The 17,562-nt window shown below is 48.9% G+C and overlaps 1 protein-coding gene across 2 annotated transcripts in view; it reads left to right on the top strand.

Annotated features, from left to right (window-relative positions):
- Positions 1-17,562, top strand: part of LOC138497172 (uncharacterized) — a 1,228,614-nt gene that overhangs the window by 35,437 nt on the left and 1,175,615 nt on the right. For both annotated transcript variants that reach the window (XM_069620463.1, XM_069620462.1), the window contains exon 2: positions 16,780-16,889. In XM_069620463.1, coding sequence (XP_069476564.1) covers positions 16,803-16,889 — 87 coding nt within the window. In that variant the 5' untranslated portion in view covers positions 16,780-16,802. The remainder of the gene's footprint in view (positions 1-16,779; positions 16,890-17,562) is intronic.

Raw genomic sequence — 17,562 nt, 5'->3', positions numbered from 1 at the left:
CTGTCATTGATGCTGGGACCATTTTCTCTGATGCTAGGATTCCACTTGGGTTTCCCGGTAAACCATTCTCCAGGTACCTTCAGCATTGGGGCTCCTCTCCGGCGCTTGCAGATACTTGGGTCCCTCTCCTTCCTTCCTTGTTGCCTCTTGGTTTGCTTTCCACATCGTCTGCTTTTTGCGGTTTTTCTCCCTCCATTTGGCTTCATAATGCCGATACGGTCGAACAGAAGGTTTAGTGCATTCTCCGTCGAGTGGTGTTGGTGTAGTTGAATGGGCCGCCTGCCCACCACAATTGCTTTGTGGTCATGCCAAGACCAAGCTTTTTTCTCCAGCTGTCTTGGCTTCATACACACTGGGCTTCCATTGTCTCTTCCGCCAATTTCACGTGCTTTGTGCTCCACTCCACCTCCTTCCTGTGTTCTTGGCACAGGGGACCTCAAATATTTGCGTCGGCCCTCCTCTTTTACACATGCTCTTCCCTCTCTCACTTTGCGTATACTCTTTAATGTACCTGTCCCAGTTGTAAGGAAGGCATTGTATGAAAGCAAGACACACAAGTGATCACAGTTCAAGGGTGTTGATTAAACTGCAAACATGGGTGAGATAAACGCCTAATCTAAACCTAAATCTTAGATGGGAGCAAGCTACGACCAGCAAAAAAATAAGTCATAGTGGAGTCTGGCAGACTTTTACCACAACTCTCTTACTAGTACAATAGACGCCCTAGCACCCTGCGTTAATAAAACTAAACGTAAAGACAAAAAATCCTCCTTCTGGTTCAATGAGGAACTAGTCGCCCTCAGACGAATTAAAAGATCGCTTGAACACCGCCTAAAGAAAAACCAGACCCCAGAAGCTTTGGAAGAATTCAACTCGGCAAACAAAACCTATAAATCAGCCATCATCGCCCATAAAGCAGATGCCTTCAACACAAGAATCAGTAATGCGTCCTCCGATAGCAAAGAGTTATTCACCATACTCAAGGAGCTGGAGAACCCAATCCCTATAATTAACCCAGTCAAACCTAGCAAAGAATGGTGCACCACCATCCAAGATGCCTTAGACACTAAGATTAAATTACTACAAAACAAAATTATCTCTAAAAGAAACCTCCTATCCGACAAACACTCCACGGCCAACCAGATCTCCACTACCGGAGTAAACACTGCCCCTTCCTTCAACTTCACACCAGTCTCTCACGATACAGTACTTAAGACTATAGCCAAACTCAAAGGCTCCAACTGCAAAGGAGACCACTTCCCAGCACACCTAATTAAACTCTGCGCCCCCATCCTCACGCCCATAATCACCAACTTTGTAAATGCCTCCTTCTCCACCAACCAGGTCCCAATCAGCATTAAAGCAGCCTGGGTCACCCCCCTTCTAAAAAAGCCCACGCTAGACCCACTAGTGCCTACTAACTACCGGCCCATAACAACTGTCCCATTTCTACTTAAAATCATTGATAAAATAGCGTATAACCGACTACAAACTCACCTAGAACAAAATAATTTGCTAGGAGCCAGACAATCAGGCTTTAGGCCTAACCACAGTACTGAGACAGCACTCTTGGATCTAAAAATCCAATTAGACGCTATCAGAGACTCAGACAAACTAGCTACACTACTGCTACTGGACCTATCAGCAGCATTTGACCTAGTAGATCATGACAAACTATGCAACACTCTAAAAAAAGATTTTAATCTTTCCAACAACGCCACTTACTGGATCAAATCCTTTCTTATGGACCGTACATCCAGAGTTGCCATTGGGAACTTTGCAGCGGACCCCATATTAGTGCCCTTAGGGGTCCCCCAGGGTTCCTGCCTATCCCCCACACTCTATAATGCATACACCAAACTCTTATTCTCAGCCCTAGACGATATGGGTGTCATCTACACCAATTTCGCAGATGACACACAGATCCTCATCCCTATCTCAGGCGACTACACCCAAGACACCCTCACCATCAAAGTTTATTCCATAATCCAAAACTGGATGGCCCTGAACAGTCTTTGTTTAAATGATGAGAAAACGGAGATCCTCATTGTGGGCTCCCAAAAAAGATTAAGCACCCTCCAGCCGGACTACTCCCACATTAACATCGACGGTACCCAGATCCCAGTACTTAAACAAGTCAAAACGTTAGGTGTCTACATCGATGCCAACCTCTCCATGCACAAACAAATAGCAGCCCTCTCCTCATCCACAGCTTACACAGCAAAACTTATTGCTCTTAGTCGCCAATATCTCACCCCTGTAAATTGTATCACTCTGGCTAGAGCCCTAATCCTAACAAAACTAGATTACTGTAACATCCTCTTCCTGGGAACATCCAAAACCAATATAAACAAAATCCAATTACTGCAGAATAAAGCCCTTAGAGCGGCTCTAGGGATAAAGAAATCAGAACATATCTCTAACATTAGAAGAGAAAATCACTGGCTGCCTATTGAAGCAAGGATCATATTCAAAACCCTTAGCATTGTCTACAAATGCACCACTAACAAAGCGCCCAGCTACCTCAACAACTCTATCAAAAACAAAATGGCTTGCAGATCACTGAGATCCAACAATCTGGCCCTCTTAGAAGTTCCCACATTCAAATATAGCAGAGCAGGAGGAAGTAGTTTCAAAGTTCTAGCCCCTTCGCATTGGAACGCCCTTCCACTAAGCATCAAAAAGGAGGAATCTTTACAAAACTTTAAAAAAGCTCTGAAAACCTGGTTATTCAATAAATATTGAACTATCTCACCAATTGTAATCTGATTTAGGACCATATTTTCCATTGTAACGTCTGTAAAAATATTACTGTCTTGAAACTGTAACTTTGTGTATTAATTGACTACCTTCTGTATCCATTCGCCGTGATACCCCAGGGTCTGGGCGAGTAACAAATGTATTAAATAAATAAATAAAAAATAAATAGTAAAATAAAGTGCCTATACTAGGAGAAACCTATTGTCAGTCCTTATCTCTAAATACAATATAGCGTGGGATAATGTTGACAAAGAAAGAAGTGTTCTCAAAATGATAAGTCAGGATGTTGTAGCCATGGGTCTCCGTTCCCCATGTTTGAAACACGGGTCAAGGCGGGACTCTCGAGCACAGCACACTTCTGGGCCTTCTCCGGCCTGACTTCACAGTTCCTATTCCAATATCGGGGCCTTCTGTGCTCAAGTGTCTCTATGAAAAGTCTCTTGCTTCAGAGGGCATGATGTATTGCAAACAATTCCTTCTATAGATCTTCAGGTCAGGTGACTCTTATCCTGAGGATCCCCCTCAGCAGGGCTCCGATCCCTTTCATAATGTCAGCAACCCACAGTCGGCTCAGACCAATGTCACACTGTGGACACCCCTTAGTCGGGTTCACATTGGTTACCATAATGCAGTTTACTTTAGCTTTTCATTTCACGTGTCAGACTTTCGAATGTACAAGGGGTTTGACTGGACCCTTGTATGACCACTTTGACATCTCTCCCAGGCCTCCCCTAGGCTTCTTGGTTCTTGTAGTTTTCTCAGTTCAGCCACGTTGTCCTTGTTCTGGAGCGAGGCATTCATAGTCTTTTGAATGAGCGCGCCCGGTGTCGGACCACTCTAACCTTGATACCTCTGTTATTCACAAAAGACTTTTGTCTATCTTTTCTTTATGCAAATGTTGCTACTGTAACCATGAGCTTAACAGTCCGGTTAACTTTTCCTCTGACTCACAGGCTTTGCTGAACTCGTTGGCTTTTCTTCCGCTGGAGTCAAGGATGGTACCACGCCGGCACGCTCTTTTCCCCGCCCAGGCTATCAGTGCGGTGGGGGCCCCTGTGTACCGTAGGCATCTACCACACCGATCGCTAGCTGTAATTCCCGGTCTTACTGTTCCTTTAATGAAGGCTTTGCGGGTCTGGGTTGAAAAGGGAGAGGGCAATTCCCTCCTTGTCGTCCTTTTCGGTTTCCTCTACCTTTCTCTTTTGTTTGAACTGCTGTCCTGGGATAGCTGCTTCCTCGTGCTTTCGGCCTTGCTCGTAGTGTGCTCTCGTACTCCGCCTTTCATCCCTGTGGGGAAAGGGAAAGTGCTGTCGGGTGTGCGTAGTTATCGGCAATGGCCTGACCCTTGTGTTGGGGCATGTCAGGTAAACTGCACTGGTGTTAGTCCATTGTCTTTCGTGGTGTGAGAAAGTGTTTGCATAGGAAAGTGGAGGTTAGAGCTTTTACATATCCTACGGGAGTAGGATGGGCAAAAGGGGAAGGAAGGGGGTACTGCGACTCACCATTCAGTGTCCCACTTCCACTCCCTGCAGACCCCCCTCCTTCATCCGTGGCCTTTCTTTCTCATCAAGGGTAAAATCTCTAGCCAATGGCCAGTGGCAACTGCACATTTTACACCCTATTAAAATATTTTTAAAAGTTTGCTCTATGTCCATATTCAAATATTAGCTTCATACATAATGAGTTGGAAGTTTGACAAAGAATCTCCACAAACCATGGTCACACAATTTATTTCAATGTGGATGAAAGTACAGTGCCATTAAATAGATGGATGGATGGATGGTAAAAGCTTTCATTATGTGCGTTCTGGGTCTTGTTTCTCCTTTCCAGAGGTGAAATATAAATAAAGTGCTCTTCTTTTAGCTTTAACGTGCTTCTTCAAGGGTTAACCAGTTGTCAGGGGGTGCAGTTAGTCAATTTGCAAGTGAACTCTATCATACTGTATTTTGAAATACCAAACTTTATTTGTATCAAGCAAAGCTTGGAAGATGTGTGGTCAAGTGCTTACATTTCAGACTGGGTTAAATCCTTGCTGTGCTGAGTGTGATCCTGGGCAAATAGTTTAATCTCAGTTAGACACATTGGAGTCCTTTATAAGTGATTAGGTTCACACTATATGGAGTGATTTCTGGTAGCCATTCACATACATTAACATTGGGCATTGGAGAGCACAAAAACGCAGTAGGGCATTCATTGCATTGGGCACACTAGGGCTAAATTAGCGGGGCAGCAGTGACCTTATTACAGTTGGCACATGTAGCAAAACTCAGCAGATAAAATTAATGGGGCACCCGGGAGCAGTATAAAATAAGGTAGAACGGTGAGCGGGTTAGCGAGTGGTTCAAACAATCAAGTCATATGTAACGAGGCTTGCCCTGCCTAGAACAGAATAGGTGCAGTATGGTCAAAGCAAGCTTCACCCAGGCAGGGTGGGGCATGGGGCAGGGTGGGGTCAGGCTTCAGACTGAGCTACTCGTCACCCCCCCTTCTCCAATTGAACATCCTGCACCTTAAACTAAATTACACACAGGATACTCAAAGTATGTTATGCCACAACAAAGTTGAATGTGCATTAATAAAAGGGGAATTGTGCATTAATAAAAGGGGAATTGTACTGAAGAGGCATGGGCAAAGATGGAGACCATGGAGGGATGAAGTGTCGCTGGAATGCAGAGCATGAATGCACAAAAGGGGGAACGTTATTGAAAAGGTGAGGGACAAAGGAGACCACATTGGGAGGCCAATGTGCCAAGGCAGGAAATATTCGACGGGATGGGCCATTAATGTGCGATCAACGGAAGACAGGAGCCCATTATTATTGGGCGTGGGGTAGGTGAACATTGGGAGACAGACTGTTTTATTCTTTCTTCAAGGTTAAATGGGTTAAAAGGCCTACTCGTTACCTAAGTCTCTTAAGCGCTACTCTAAAAAGAAACAAAAGGGTGCTTGTCAGATTGTCTTGGATGAATGAAGTCCTCTGTGCAGAATCCTATTCCAACCTGGTTTCTTTCTGTACCTCTGAAAAGAAAAACACAAACACAACCAAGGCATACTCTGGGCCATTGCTGGAATAAGAGACGGTGGCTAGTTTCTGATTCCCACACGTGTCTCTTAACTGTATGCCTCGAATCCTTTGTCTCTTCCCCACCCTGTGGTTTCTTCCTTTGTTCCCCACTCTGGGGCTCTGTTTTCTCTTTACACATTCTGAGATTTCTGGATTTTTTCCCCCATGCTTGGAATTGTCTGTCTTTCACCTCTGTTCTTTCCCCCACTGCAGGGGTTAGTCTCTCTTCCGCAGTCCACTCTGAGGTTTCATCTTTCTCTTCTCTTTACCCACTCTACGGCTTCTTTGTGGTCTCCCCACACCAGGGTTTGTCACACTCTTGCCCTCCACTCTGGGTCTTCACTGTGCTCTCCCTATCTTGGGGTCTTTCTGCTGTGCAGTGTTCCTTGTCAACTGGCTTCCGCGTCCGTTGCTGTAGTCTCCTGTTTGCTTTGCACAGGCTTGTGGTTGCTGCTTCCCTTCTCTCTGCGCTCCTCGGGATCCCAGTCCCTTCCGCATTGCCGGGCCCTTGCGGCTGCTCCCTTGCTTTGGGGCGGCTCCCTCCCCGCAGCATAGACTGCCGGCTACAATGGCCTGTCTGCCTGATCAATACTCCAGCAGGCCTGAGTTCTGTGGGCTCTTCTCTGCAGTGCTTTCGATTGGCTCTTTAGCTGATGCTCCTATGTGGAGCTGGGGCCTCAGCTTTTCCACTATGAGGACTGAGAATCGCATGGATTAGAAACCAAATCAGCCTTTACAAAAGGGGGTTTAGGATTCTTCTGCATCTCGGCTCCCACATATCCAATAAAGGTTTCGGGGATTGGGGAGGAATGGTGATTTGTGTCCCTCTCAGGGGTTGTCCTTTCACCTCCAGTGGTATCCTGCTTTCCCTCTCCCCTAGGTCATAATTGTAGTATGCTCTTTCTTAGTTCCACCTGGTTTGAGGTGACAAACTCCTTGGATTTGTCCACAGAGGTGTCCATTGGTCTCTTGAAAGCTTTTTAGAACTACCCTAAAAACTATGCAAGGCCAGTTTCTGACACACATGCCAGAAATCATAACTTATAATGTAAAACAAGTGAATATTGGTACAAATCCGTCAACCCCACCTTGATCCAGAAAGTCTGCTGCCCTCCCCTCTTTTGTAGTACAGGTAGCTGTTGATTGGGGAGGCAATTCCTCTCTTTCTCACTGAGGCCTCATTTGGGGGATAGATCAAAACGGGTGCAAGGTCGGGTGTTACTGAAGAGCGAATAATGGTTGTGGGGTATGCAGTGTTTTTTATTTATTTATTTTTTTTGGGTGGAGGGGCTCGGGGCATACCCTTTATGGATGCTCTGGGTCTCAGACCAGGTTCGAGCATGGCACGGGTCCGAATGGGGGACCAGGTTCAAAGGAGCATGATCTAAAAACGTCAATAGCTCTGCGTCTCCTTTTGGTTTTTGTATTTTAAGTGCAGGTGAGCCTGTGAGACAGTTTGTAGGGTGTATATGTAGTAATTGAGAACGTGAAGGGAAGACTAGTGGTTCGGATCGGGTGGAAGTGGTCGAAAGACATTCTCAGTGTGTTAAGTCGGGTGGAAACACAGGACAAGTAATACTAATGGCGGCTGATAAAACAAAGGGCTATGATGCAAAATATGTGGAAGAGCTACTGGCTCAAGTATCGTTCTTCTCAGAGGAAGGGGACGGACCATTGTCTGTGAACCTGAGGAACTGGTACAAATAAAGAAGAGACTAATATGTACTGAATTACATGGTTCCATTATGTTTGAGTACCTACGGTCAGGCACCTTACCCAATGGATTAATCGTGCGTAACGAACCACGTCTATTTTTGGACCATAAGGATTTTGCCATACAATGGAGCTACATAGCCAACAAATGTGGCAGGGATTGGGTAATCCTAATAATCGATACGGCAAGAGAAATTACATTAAAAATCATGGGAGACCTGAAAACAATGGAAGAAGCCATTAAAAAAATTAGTACCTTTTGGAAATATATAAAAAAGCCTGGATGAGATTACACGTGAGATGATGGAATTTAACCGTTTTTGTACCAAAGATGGGATCGCACGGATGAAAAAGGTTCTGATACATTTTACACATGAAGGTGCCTATCAATATACAAAGGATGGCTATATACCTCCTGGTGTTCAACAACAAAGAGTTTATGGCCAACAAAAACAGAACAGGAAAGGTTACACGTCATACAGTTCGGGTAGCTCGAACGATGGGAGCTTCCAGGGTGGACAAGGCCAAAGACCTTTTAGAGGTCGGCAACAAAGAGGAAATTAGGTGCCTATGTTTGGATGGAAGGTCCTGCCCTGGGTATGGTGTTGCCACTATGCATGCTCAGTGGGTACTGGCGATATGGTTGAAGCTTATTAGAAAATTAGTGACATTTGTAGGTTAAAGAAATAAAGGGTACATTATGGTTGCATTGTGTAACAAACCCCCATATATTTACCAATAAGGGTTCCTAAAGCCACTTTTCCCCTCAGCCACTGCTATGTTAACTGAACAATAGTCTGGACTCCACTTTGCACTGCACATGATGCCACATATGCAAATGCAAATTGCATGCACATTGTGAGGAACCTGAAGGTGTTGCACCTGCTAGTCCCCAAAGATCTGTCATCCAGGTGGCCAGGAACCGGCCATCGCTATTGGATCCAGTTTCTGGGGGTGGACCAGCGGGGGAGGATCACCTGGATGGGTACTATTCAGGGAGTGGAAGTGGGACACCACTGGGCGAGTCACGGTACACCCTTCCTTCTAAACCCCTCTTCCACATCCTACCCCGTAGGATACTTAGAAGCCTTACCTCCCCCAATGGGGACACAATTCCGACATAAACACTTTCCTACATCGTGAAAGACAATTGACTAACGCCAGAGCAGAGTCAGGCAATTGACAATAACTACGCACACCTGAGCCCTCCCCCCCTCCCCCTCCCCCCAACAATCCCCCCCACAAAGGGATAAAAGGCAGAGTACTCTTTGAACAAGGCCGAACGCACCAGGAGAGACATGGAGGGATGACGAAGGGACAACAGCCCTGGCCTTTTTCAACTCGGACCTGCGAAAGGGAAATCATAAAACTGGGAATTCCAGCTGGCGTGTGGTGTGACAGGTGGCAACAGCACACAGGGCTCCCCTGCGCTGATGGCCAAAGCAGGGGGAAGCACATGCCACTGTGGTGCCGTCCTCGACTCCCAAGACAAGAAAACTGACAGTTCAGCACAGCCAGTGAGTTGAAGAAAATGAGGGTAAAACCGAACTATGCTGGGCCCAAGGTTGCAGGCGGTGACCTTGTTGAACAAAGAACTTGTGTAAATGAACTTTAAAGAAACCCCAGCAAGAGGTTCAGCAGTAGTGGTAAGGTGTCGCGTGGCGCTCATTTGAAGGACTCAACTGAAGCCTTTTTTTGGGTTGTTTTGTTGAACTAAGAAAACCAAGAGGCAGGAGAAAGTGGTCCTACGAGGGTCGAGCAAAACCCCTTGTACACTAGACAGTCTTTCACATCTTGGAGAAAAGTGATTGCACTGTAAAACTGGCAAATGTGAACCCAACAGTTGGATACCTTCAAATTGAGGATAAACAGTGATGTACCCGTAAAACATTGTGACAAGTGTGAACCCGGCTGAGGGATGTCCACAATAGATAGCTGTTTAAAAAGACATTGAGACTTCTGAAAGATTTGTGTGAAAGGCCGTAGTGAACCCGACTGAGGGAGGTCAACATTGCAAGAGGGATCAGAGCTTGGCTGAGGGGATACAAAGGGACAAAGAGGAATCGCCCAACGTGAAAGATTACCAAAGGAATGTTTGTTTTTGTTTCAGCCGGCCTTCTAAGGCAAGAGACTTTGCAGGAAAGAGGCTTGGCCCCAGAAGGTCCTGGCATTGTTGAAAGAAACTGTCTGTGCTCAATGGCCCTGCCTTGTCCTGTGCTAAAAAACATGGGGAAGGGACCCCGCCATATCATCCTGACTTATTTTCTGGTGAACACTTTCTTTTCTTGAACATTATCCCGCACTATTTTGTAACTTAGTTGTAAGGATTGGCAATAGGTTTTTTTTTTTTTTTTTTTTTTTTTTTTTAGCATGGGCCCTTTTTGTTTGACAAAATGCCACTTATTTTGTGGTCGTAGCTTGCTCCCATCTTAGATTTAGTTTTAGATTAGGCATTTTATTCACCCATTATACAGTTTAATAAACACCCTTGAACCGTGCTCACTTGTTTCTGGTATTTACTGTTGCCACCATGAGTTTCTCACAACATACACTCAGATTGTGCAGGGTATAAAGTCCAAAAACATCTGAGCAAAATCAGTTAGTACCTTAGCACTGCTTGGGGCTGCCTTTTAATTTGAGGTCCAACTGAAAAGAAATGCCTAATATATTTGAAAGAACAGATTCTTCCATAGTCTGTAATGTGAGCTGTCATGTGTACGCACCCGACAAGTGGTGGCAGACTTATGGTTTCATTTATCTTCTGGTGGCCATAACTGGTGAATGTATGGGCCTTTTATTTTGTGCATCAACCATAAAGTCCTTTTTACTTTGTTTTATTGGCATTTTCATAATATAACAAAAGGCGCAAAAACATTTTCACAAATTGTGCAAGTAACAGGCCCAAAAATCCCCCCCACCACTAGCGCACCCACCCCCCCAAAAAAAAAAGGAAAAAAAACATAAAACTCAGTCCCCATAGAAACATTTTGCTGGGGAGCCGCTATGAAAGCTCCGAAAGTCTGGAGCTCCGGGAAGAGCGAGAGCGTTGACTACTTGAATGGCTGATGAACTACCATCGTCCTCCGGCCCGTGGGCCCTGTCCACTCCTTGTCCCTCCTGAGGATCAATGCACATCCCAGCCCCATGTCTGCTGTACCCCGTACCAGTTTGTTTGGAAAGAGCCCAAGTCATTGTTCATCATTGCCGTCAGTTTATCCATCAGGAACATGTTTTTTACCTTTTTTAGCCAGTCCTCCTTCGAAGGGGTCTCCAGGCTCTTCCATTTCTGGGCCAGTGCAACCCTTCCCGCCCTCAACATCGTCTCCCACATTCTAGGGTATCGGGGTATGTCCGTGTCCTCCGGGGGGAGGCCCAGCAGCATTGTCAAGGGGTCCTGGGGGAGAAGCTCTTCAGAAACTTCGGCGATCCAGCCCCTCACCTTCTCCCAGTATGCCTGAGCTTTCGGGCAGTGCCACCACATGTGCCCTCTCGTACCGACCTGGTCACATCCCCTTGGGCATGCGGGGGACACTCCCGTGTACATTTTAGCCAACTTCACTGGTTCTCTGTGCCACCCCTGTAGGATCTTGAAGTTGTGTTCCATGTCCGCCGTGAATAAGTTCCCATGGAAGGCTATTTTAAATATTCTCGACCAGGCGTCCTCCGAGATCTCATCCCCCACTAAGTCATTCCAGAACCCCCTTCTCTCCCCTAGGTTAACCATGTTCAGTAGCTTGTACATCCCTGATACCGCACCCTTCCTGGAGGTTGCCGAGTCCAGCAGTTTCTCGAAGGGGGTCAGCTGTCTTTTCAGGTTCTGGCCCCAGGCCTGGTCACACAGGATTCCCTTCAGGCGGATGTATTCAAATATGGAGAGGGACCCCTGACTGAGGGCGTCCCTCAGTTCCTCATATGGCTGGAATTCTCCTTCCCTAAACATCTGCCCCGCCCACTCCATTCCCAGGTCGGACCACGACTGGGCGTTGCGGAACACCCTGCTTCCCAGTTTGAGGGGGTGACCCCAGAGAGAGAGGACATCGGTGACGGCCACAATGTTAGGTGTGCCGTCTGGGGGCTTTCCCTCCAGATCGTCCAGAAGACTCACAGGGTTGGGTGGGATTTGAGTCTGTTCGGAATAAACTTGCTAGGGGCCCACAGGAGGTCTCGAATCTTTAGTGGGTGAGCGTCCATGTCCTCCAGATATGACCAGTAAGTGCCCATCCCCTCTTTCATGTGTTCTAGGAGGACGCGCAGCTGGGCGGCCCGGAAATAGTTGAAAGTCTGGCAACCCAAACCCTCCCTCCTCCCTCGGTAAGGTCAAGACCCTATTGGCAGTTCTCGGGGTCTTGCCCTGCCATATGAACTCCCGCACCGCATTCTGAAGGACTCTGAAGGTCCGGTCAGGGACTACAGATGGGAGGGCGGTGAAAAGATATAGTAGTCGCAGGAGAATGTTCATTTTCACAGCCGTCATGCGGCCGTACCAAGACAGGATCATTGACCTCCACCTCCTTAAATCTGCAGTGATTCCTGACACAACGGGGTCGTAGTTAGCAGGGGCTAGATTGGTTAGGTCCCGGGTGAGGACTCCCCCCCCCCCCCCCCCCCCCCCCCCCCCAGGTATCGAATGGAGGCCCTCCCCACCGTTATTCCTTCCAGGCTGGCAAGAGCGTCCAAGCCCGGGTTCTCATGGGGAGCAGGACTGATTTGGACGCATTGATCAAGAGACCAGAGAAACGCCCGAAGGTAGCCATCAGGGAGAGGAGCGGGGGGAGCGAGGATCTCTGGTCTACTAAATAAGCCAGGATATCATCTGCGAACAGGGAGAGCTTAAATTCCACCCCCCCCCTCTTAATCCCCTTAATCTCTGAGTGAGCTCTGACTGATATGGCTAGGGGTTCCATGGAGAGGACATAGATTAGAGGGGAGAGTGGGCATCCCTGTCTTGTCCCCCGCGACAGGGGGAAGGGCTCCGACAACCTGCCATTGACTTGGACCCTGGCCCTAGGGGCCCTGTATAAAGCCGCCACCCAATCCCTGATGTGTGGACCAAAGCCCATTTTCTGGAGGGTAAGTTCCATGAATCTCCACTCCACCCTGTCGAACGCCTTTTCCGAATCTAGGGACAGGACGCTCGCGTCCAAATCTGACCCCTGGGCATAGTGCAACAGGTCTGTAGTCTTCCGGATGTTGTCTGAGCCCTGTCTCCCCCTAATAAATCCCACCTGGTCGCCGTGGACCAGCTTCGGCAAGACCCCCTCCAACCGTCCCCCAAGCACGTTGGCCAGAATCTTCACATCAACATTCAACAGGGAGATGGGTCGGTAGGAGGAGCATTCCCTAGGGTCCCTGCCGTCCTTGGGGAGCACCACAATAATTTCCTCCATCATGGAGTCCGGAAGGGACCCCCCCTCCAGCACCGCGTTGAACACTTTTACCAAGTGGGGGGAAAGGGTCGAGCGGAACCTTTTGTAAAAGTAAACCGAGTAACCGTCCTCGCCCGGGGAAGTGTCCACCTTCATCCCTCCAATCGCGCGCTCTACCTCGTCCTCGGTCACAGGGCCCTCCAACCCCTCTGCCATCTCCCTGGTCAGGGCCGGGATCTGGATTGAATTCAGGAACCCCACCATCTCCGCCTCCTCCCCATTATACTCGGACGAATATAGTTTCTCATAATATCGGCGGAAGGCTTCGCCAATGTGGGGCGTATCGTAGCCTACCTTTCCCACCTCGTTCTTAACCTCTTTCACTAATCGGCTTCTCTGCACCTCCCTCAGTTTCCAAGCCAGAATCCTATCCGCCCTGTCCCCTTTTTCATAGTACTTTTGTTTGACCAGTTGGAGACTCCTCTCCGTCTTGTGGAGAAGGAGATCCTTCAATTGGAGTCTATAGTTGTCCAGTGCGGTCACCTGATCGCGGTCTAGGGGAACCGTGGGGGGTCCCCCAGGTTGGAGTAAGGCGATTTTCTCCCTGAGGTACCTTTCTTGGTCCTCCCTTTGCCTTTTTTTCTGGGCTCCCATTTTAATCAAGGTTCCCCGTAAGGTCGCCTTAAAGGCGTCCCAGAGGGTAAGTGAACCCACCTCCCCGTTGTCATAAAGTTCAAAGAATTCCGTGATGGCCTCGAGGACCTCCTGGGCTAGGACTTCGTCCTTTAACAGGGAGTCGTTGCACCTCCATCTCCCTCTGCGTTCGTATAGACCTCCCCTTGCTATAGTGACTCGGACCAAGTCGTAGTCAGACCAGGGGACGGGGTCTACCCTGTGGCCCGAGGCAAATGGGTGTAGGGTCTCGTCCACCAGGATGTAGTCTATCCTGGAGAACGATGTGTGGATGGCTGAGTAGTATGTAAAAGGGGGGGGGGAGTCTGTTCTGGGGACGGGGATCTTATCCAACAGGCCCAGTTCTAGGTTGACTTTTTGGAAGGTGCGCGCCATGATCTCGTCCGCAGCCCTGGAGGACTGCGGGCCTGCACGTTTCCTGTCCAGGATGGGGTCCAGAACCATGTTGAAGTTCCCCCCCATCCCCCTGTGCCATGGATGAAGTACTTGAGTTTGTCCCCCACCTCCTCCCAGAATTGGGCTTGGCCTTCGTTTGGGGCATAGATGGCAGCTAGGGTCAGTGGGGCCCCCTGCAGGGACCCCTGCACCAGCAGGTAACGGCCCCCAGGGTCTTTCAGCGTGGCTTCATTCTCGAAGCCCACATGTTTTGCTACTAGGATGGCGACCCCTCTCTTTTTGCTCTTGTGGGATGCACTGTGAACCTCGCCAATTTCCCCCTCCCCGCATTTTGGGCTTCTTCCCCTGTGGCCAGTGAGTCTCTTGCACGAAGAGAAAATCCAGGTGTGCCCTTCTAAATTCCCTACAGAGCAGGGACCTCTTGGTGGGGGTATTTAAGCCACGGACATTAAGTGAGCCCACCCCCAGGGCGGGCAACGGTCAGCCATGGTCACTATGTTCCTCTCTCTCTGTCAACTCCTTCCCTGCGCTCCTCCCCGTATGCTCCGTTGTATCAACTCTGTGTTCCCCTTTTCCCCCCGCCCCCTCTCCCCGGGTGGGCCTAAGACAAAACCCCAACTGCCCCACTTCCCCGAACCGTAACTGAACTTCCCCAACTCCTGTGGTCCCCCCACCCCCCGCCCCGGCGTCCAGCCAAGTAGTTCTGCCATCGCTGGCTTTTGGCCGAACCACCAGCCTGCCCACCTCGGCCAGGCAATCTGCATTAGAAGCTCATCTCCTTGAGCCCCCTAAGATCCCCCGCGTCTGTGACCCCTCTGCGAACCCCACCTACTTGCAGGTCGTAGGGACATTGATAATAGTGAATTCTCTGAGTCTGCGTCCCTACGACCAGGGCACACCAGGGTGCCCCCGTGCTCAGTCCTCAGAGTCGTTACGTTCTCCGTCCTTTGATGGTGAGGGGGTGTTCATTTTCCTGAATTTCCTTGCGCCGGTGCGCTTTCTCCTCTCGCCGGACGGACCAGGGCCACCGGGTCTCCCGTGCTCCGTCCCCGATGGGCCCCTCCGGGGGTTCGTGTCCACTGTATATTCTTGTATGGCTCCCCTTATGTCCTCTTCGGTGATCAGGGTCGATCTTTGGCCCATGTATTCGAAAGTCAGGGAAAAGGGGTAGCCCCATCTGTAGCGCCCTCCCTTTTCCTTAAGCACCTGTGTGAGAGGGCGGCACATCCTACGCCTGGCCAGCGTGTAGGCGGAGAGATCTTGAAATGTGGAGACTTGGGCGTTGTTGTAGGTGATTTCCCTAGCCTTTCTGGCCTCCTCCAACACCTTCGTCTTCTCCGAGTAGTAGTGGAACCGGACCAGAATCGACCGGGGAGCCCCGGCCCTGCCACCCGCCCTGTGCACCCTGTCGAAAGTTAGCTCGGTTGTCATTTCCTCCGCGAACAAGAGTGATGATGTCTCGTACTGCTCGGGTGACGTCCCTCTCAGTTTCCCCCTCCATTTCGGGCACTCCAAAGATTCTGAGGTTGTTCCTCCTCTCCCTGTTTTCGAAATCATCCATCTGCCGGGCCCTTTCCTCGTCCCTCTTCTCCAGGGCCTCCAGCCTCATGCTATATTGTATGTCTTGGACTGCTATGGAGGATTGGTTGGATTCGACCTGTAGCAGCCTGTCCTCAATTTTATCCACCCTCTGGTCCATTTTTTCAAATTTCTGGGCAATGTCGGACCGCATGTCCCTAATTTCCTGTAGGATCGAGGCAAAGCCCCTTTCCATTGCCGCCGAGGAGGGGGTGGCGTCCCCAGATTGGGCCATGGTCCCTTCGCGGGTTAAGCCTTTGTCACCTCTTACAATCTCCTGGAAGCGGTATCTCTGCAAGGCTTCCCTCCAGCTCATGTGGTTCTTTTCTGTGTCCTGTCGTCTGGAGCCCGCGGCCCCGGCGGGGGGTCCCCTGCTGGCCAGTCCTTCCTTACTTGGGTTGTGCACTCCAAAGATGTCCCGAATGGGGTGACACAGTCCGGGGGGGGCGGGCACACGCCCCACCTGTTCCCAGGCAGGGGCCTCACACCCTTTTCAAGCGCCTCGTGGTCTTCTGGGGCCTCCTCCGGTCTCCTTGAGGGGGGGGGGATGGTGGTTCAAGGGGGCCCGACCTTCCAGTCCAAGGGGGGAAAGGACGTTGTGGCTCGCGCCGTGATCCTGGGGGGGGGCACCCCTGGGCGGGCACACGCCCCACCAGCTACTGGCGGGGGCCTCGCACCCTGGTCACCCCCGCTTCAGGCCGTGCTGTCTCTTGGGGGAGGGGGTGGGGTCCGGGGCCCCCGGTCCACAGTCCACACCTTTTGGTCTTCCTGCTCCTGGGGTTCCACCCCGCTCGGGCCGCTCACCTGTGGGTGGGCGAGTCCCAGGCCTACCGGGGCTCCCCCTGCTCTGCTGCACTGGGCTCCGGCGGGCCGCGAGCGCCCGCGATGACTCCCTGGTGGCCTCCCATAAAGTCCTTTTCAATGTGTATTCACTGAAATGCACCGCCACTCACTTGCTCAAATGTTTTATTAACCAACCTGTTTGTCTTGATGCATTCACACTTCTGCTTAATGGATCTGAAGGTTATTGTGAGATGCTGTCCTCCGTAATTGATTATTTTACTAATGCTAAAGCAGTTTCAAGATTGAGGATGAGTCTGCCTTCATTCTCCTGCAACAAATAATGAACTTAACTTATATGGCTGTTTACATTTGTGCTGCCTTTTGAATAAAAGTTGTATCGACAAATGCTTGTTTTTGTCCTTTCAGTGTTCTTTGTTTCAAATTGGACAATGAGTGACTTGTTTGCCTTGAAGTCCCATCCTCCTCACGAAAAGTATGGCAAATCGGAGGAGGAGAAAAAGATATTGTTTTGTGAGGTAAGTTATCAATTATTTTCTGAAATGCTAGCTTGGGTGTTGGTTTTACAAGTTGCTAAAGGGTTCATGCCCAGCTTGTTAGCTACATTAGCACCTTCTGAGTTTTGCTGCAATCCAGCTACATAAAGTCTGCTATTGTATGCTCCCTCCAAGTTGAGTATTGCATAGTGAGTCACTGGAGCTTTATAATTCACAAATGTCAATGCTATTCCAAGGCATACATTTAGTTTTGAAAAATTGATTATCTTTTGCGAATTAAACCTTTCTTGATTAGCAAACAAATATATTTGATTAGCAATTTTGTACCACTATATTTAGTGTGACCAGAAGGTATTTGTAACGAGACCTAAAATGAATAACAACGCAGCCTTTTTGTTTACTGCTGAAGTAAGACATGAAATTAGTGTCTTTGAAATGTAAAGTGTAGCCGCATGAATGCACACAAATAAATATGACCAAGAGTCTGAAAACAGTGTTCAGTGCAAGGTTCTGTGCACACGGATGAAGTTGGTGTTGTACAGGGCAGTTTCCCATATATTGTATGCTTGTCCTATCATCTGCTGTGTAAGGAGAAATTCAGATGTTTCATAAATCAAAATGTTCCCAAGGTTAAAGTAAAGTTGCCTGTCATTGATATCAACTGTTTTCAATAAAGTGTTCAATACATTGCTGC

This window comes from Ambystoma mexicanum, chromosome 5q (genome assembly GCF_040938575.1).
Source record: "Ambystoma mexicanum isolate Mex_15411 chromosome 5q, UKY_AmexF1_1, whole genome shotgun sequence".
NCBI classification, from domain to species: domain Eukaryota; kingdom Metazoa; phylum Chordata; class Amphibia; order Caudata; family Ambystomatidae; genus Ambystoma; species Ambystoma mexicanum.
Note: the sequence above shows the minus strand (reverse complement) of the source record. Positions and strands in the feature narration are given on the sequence as shown.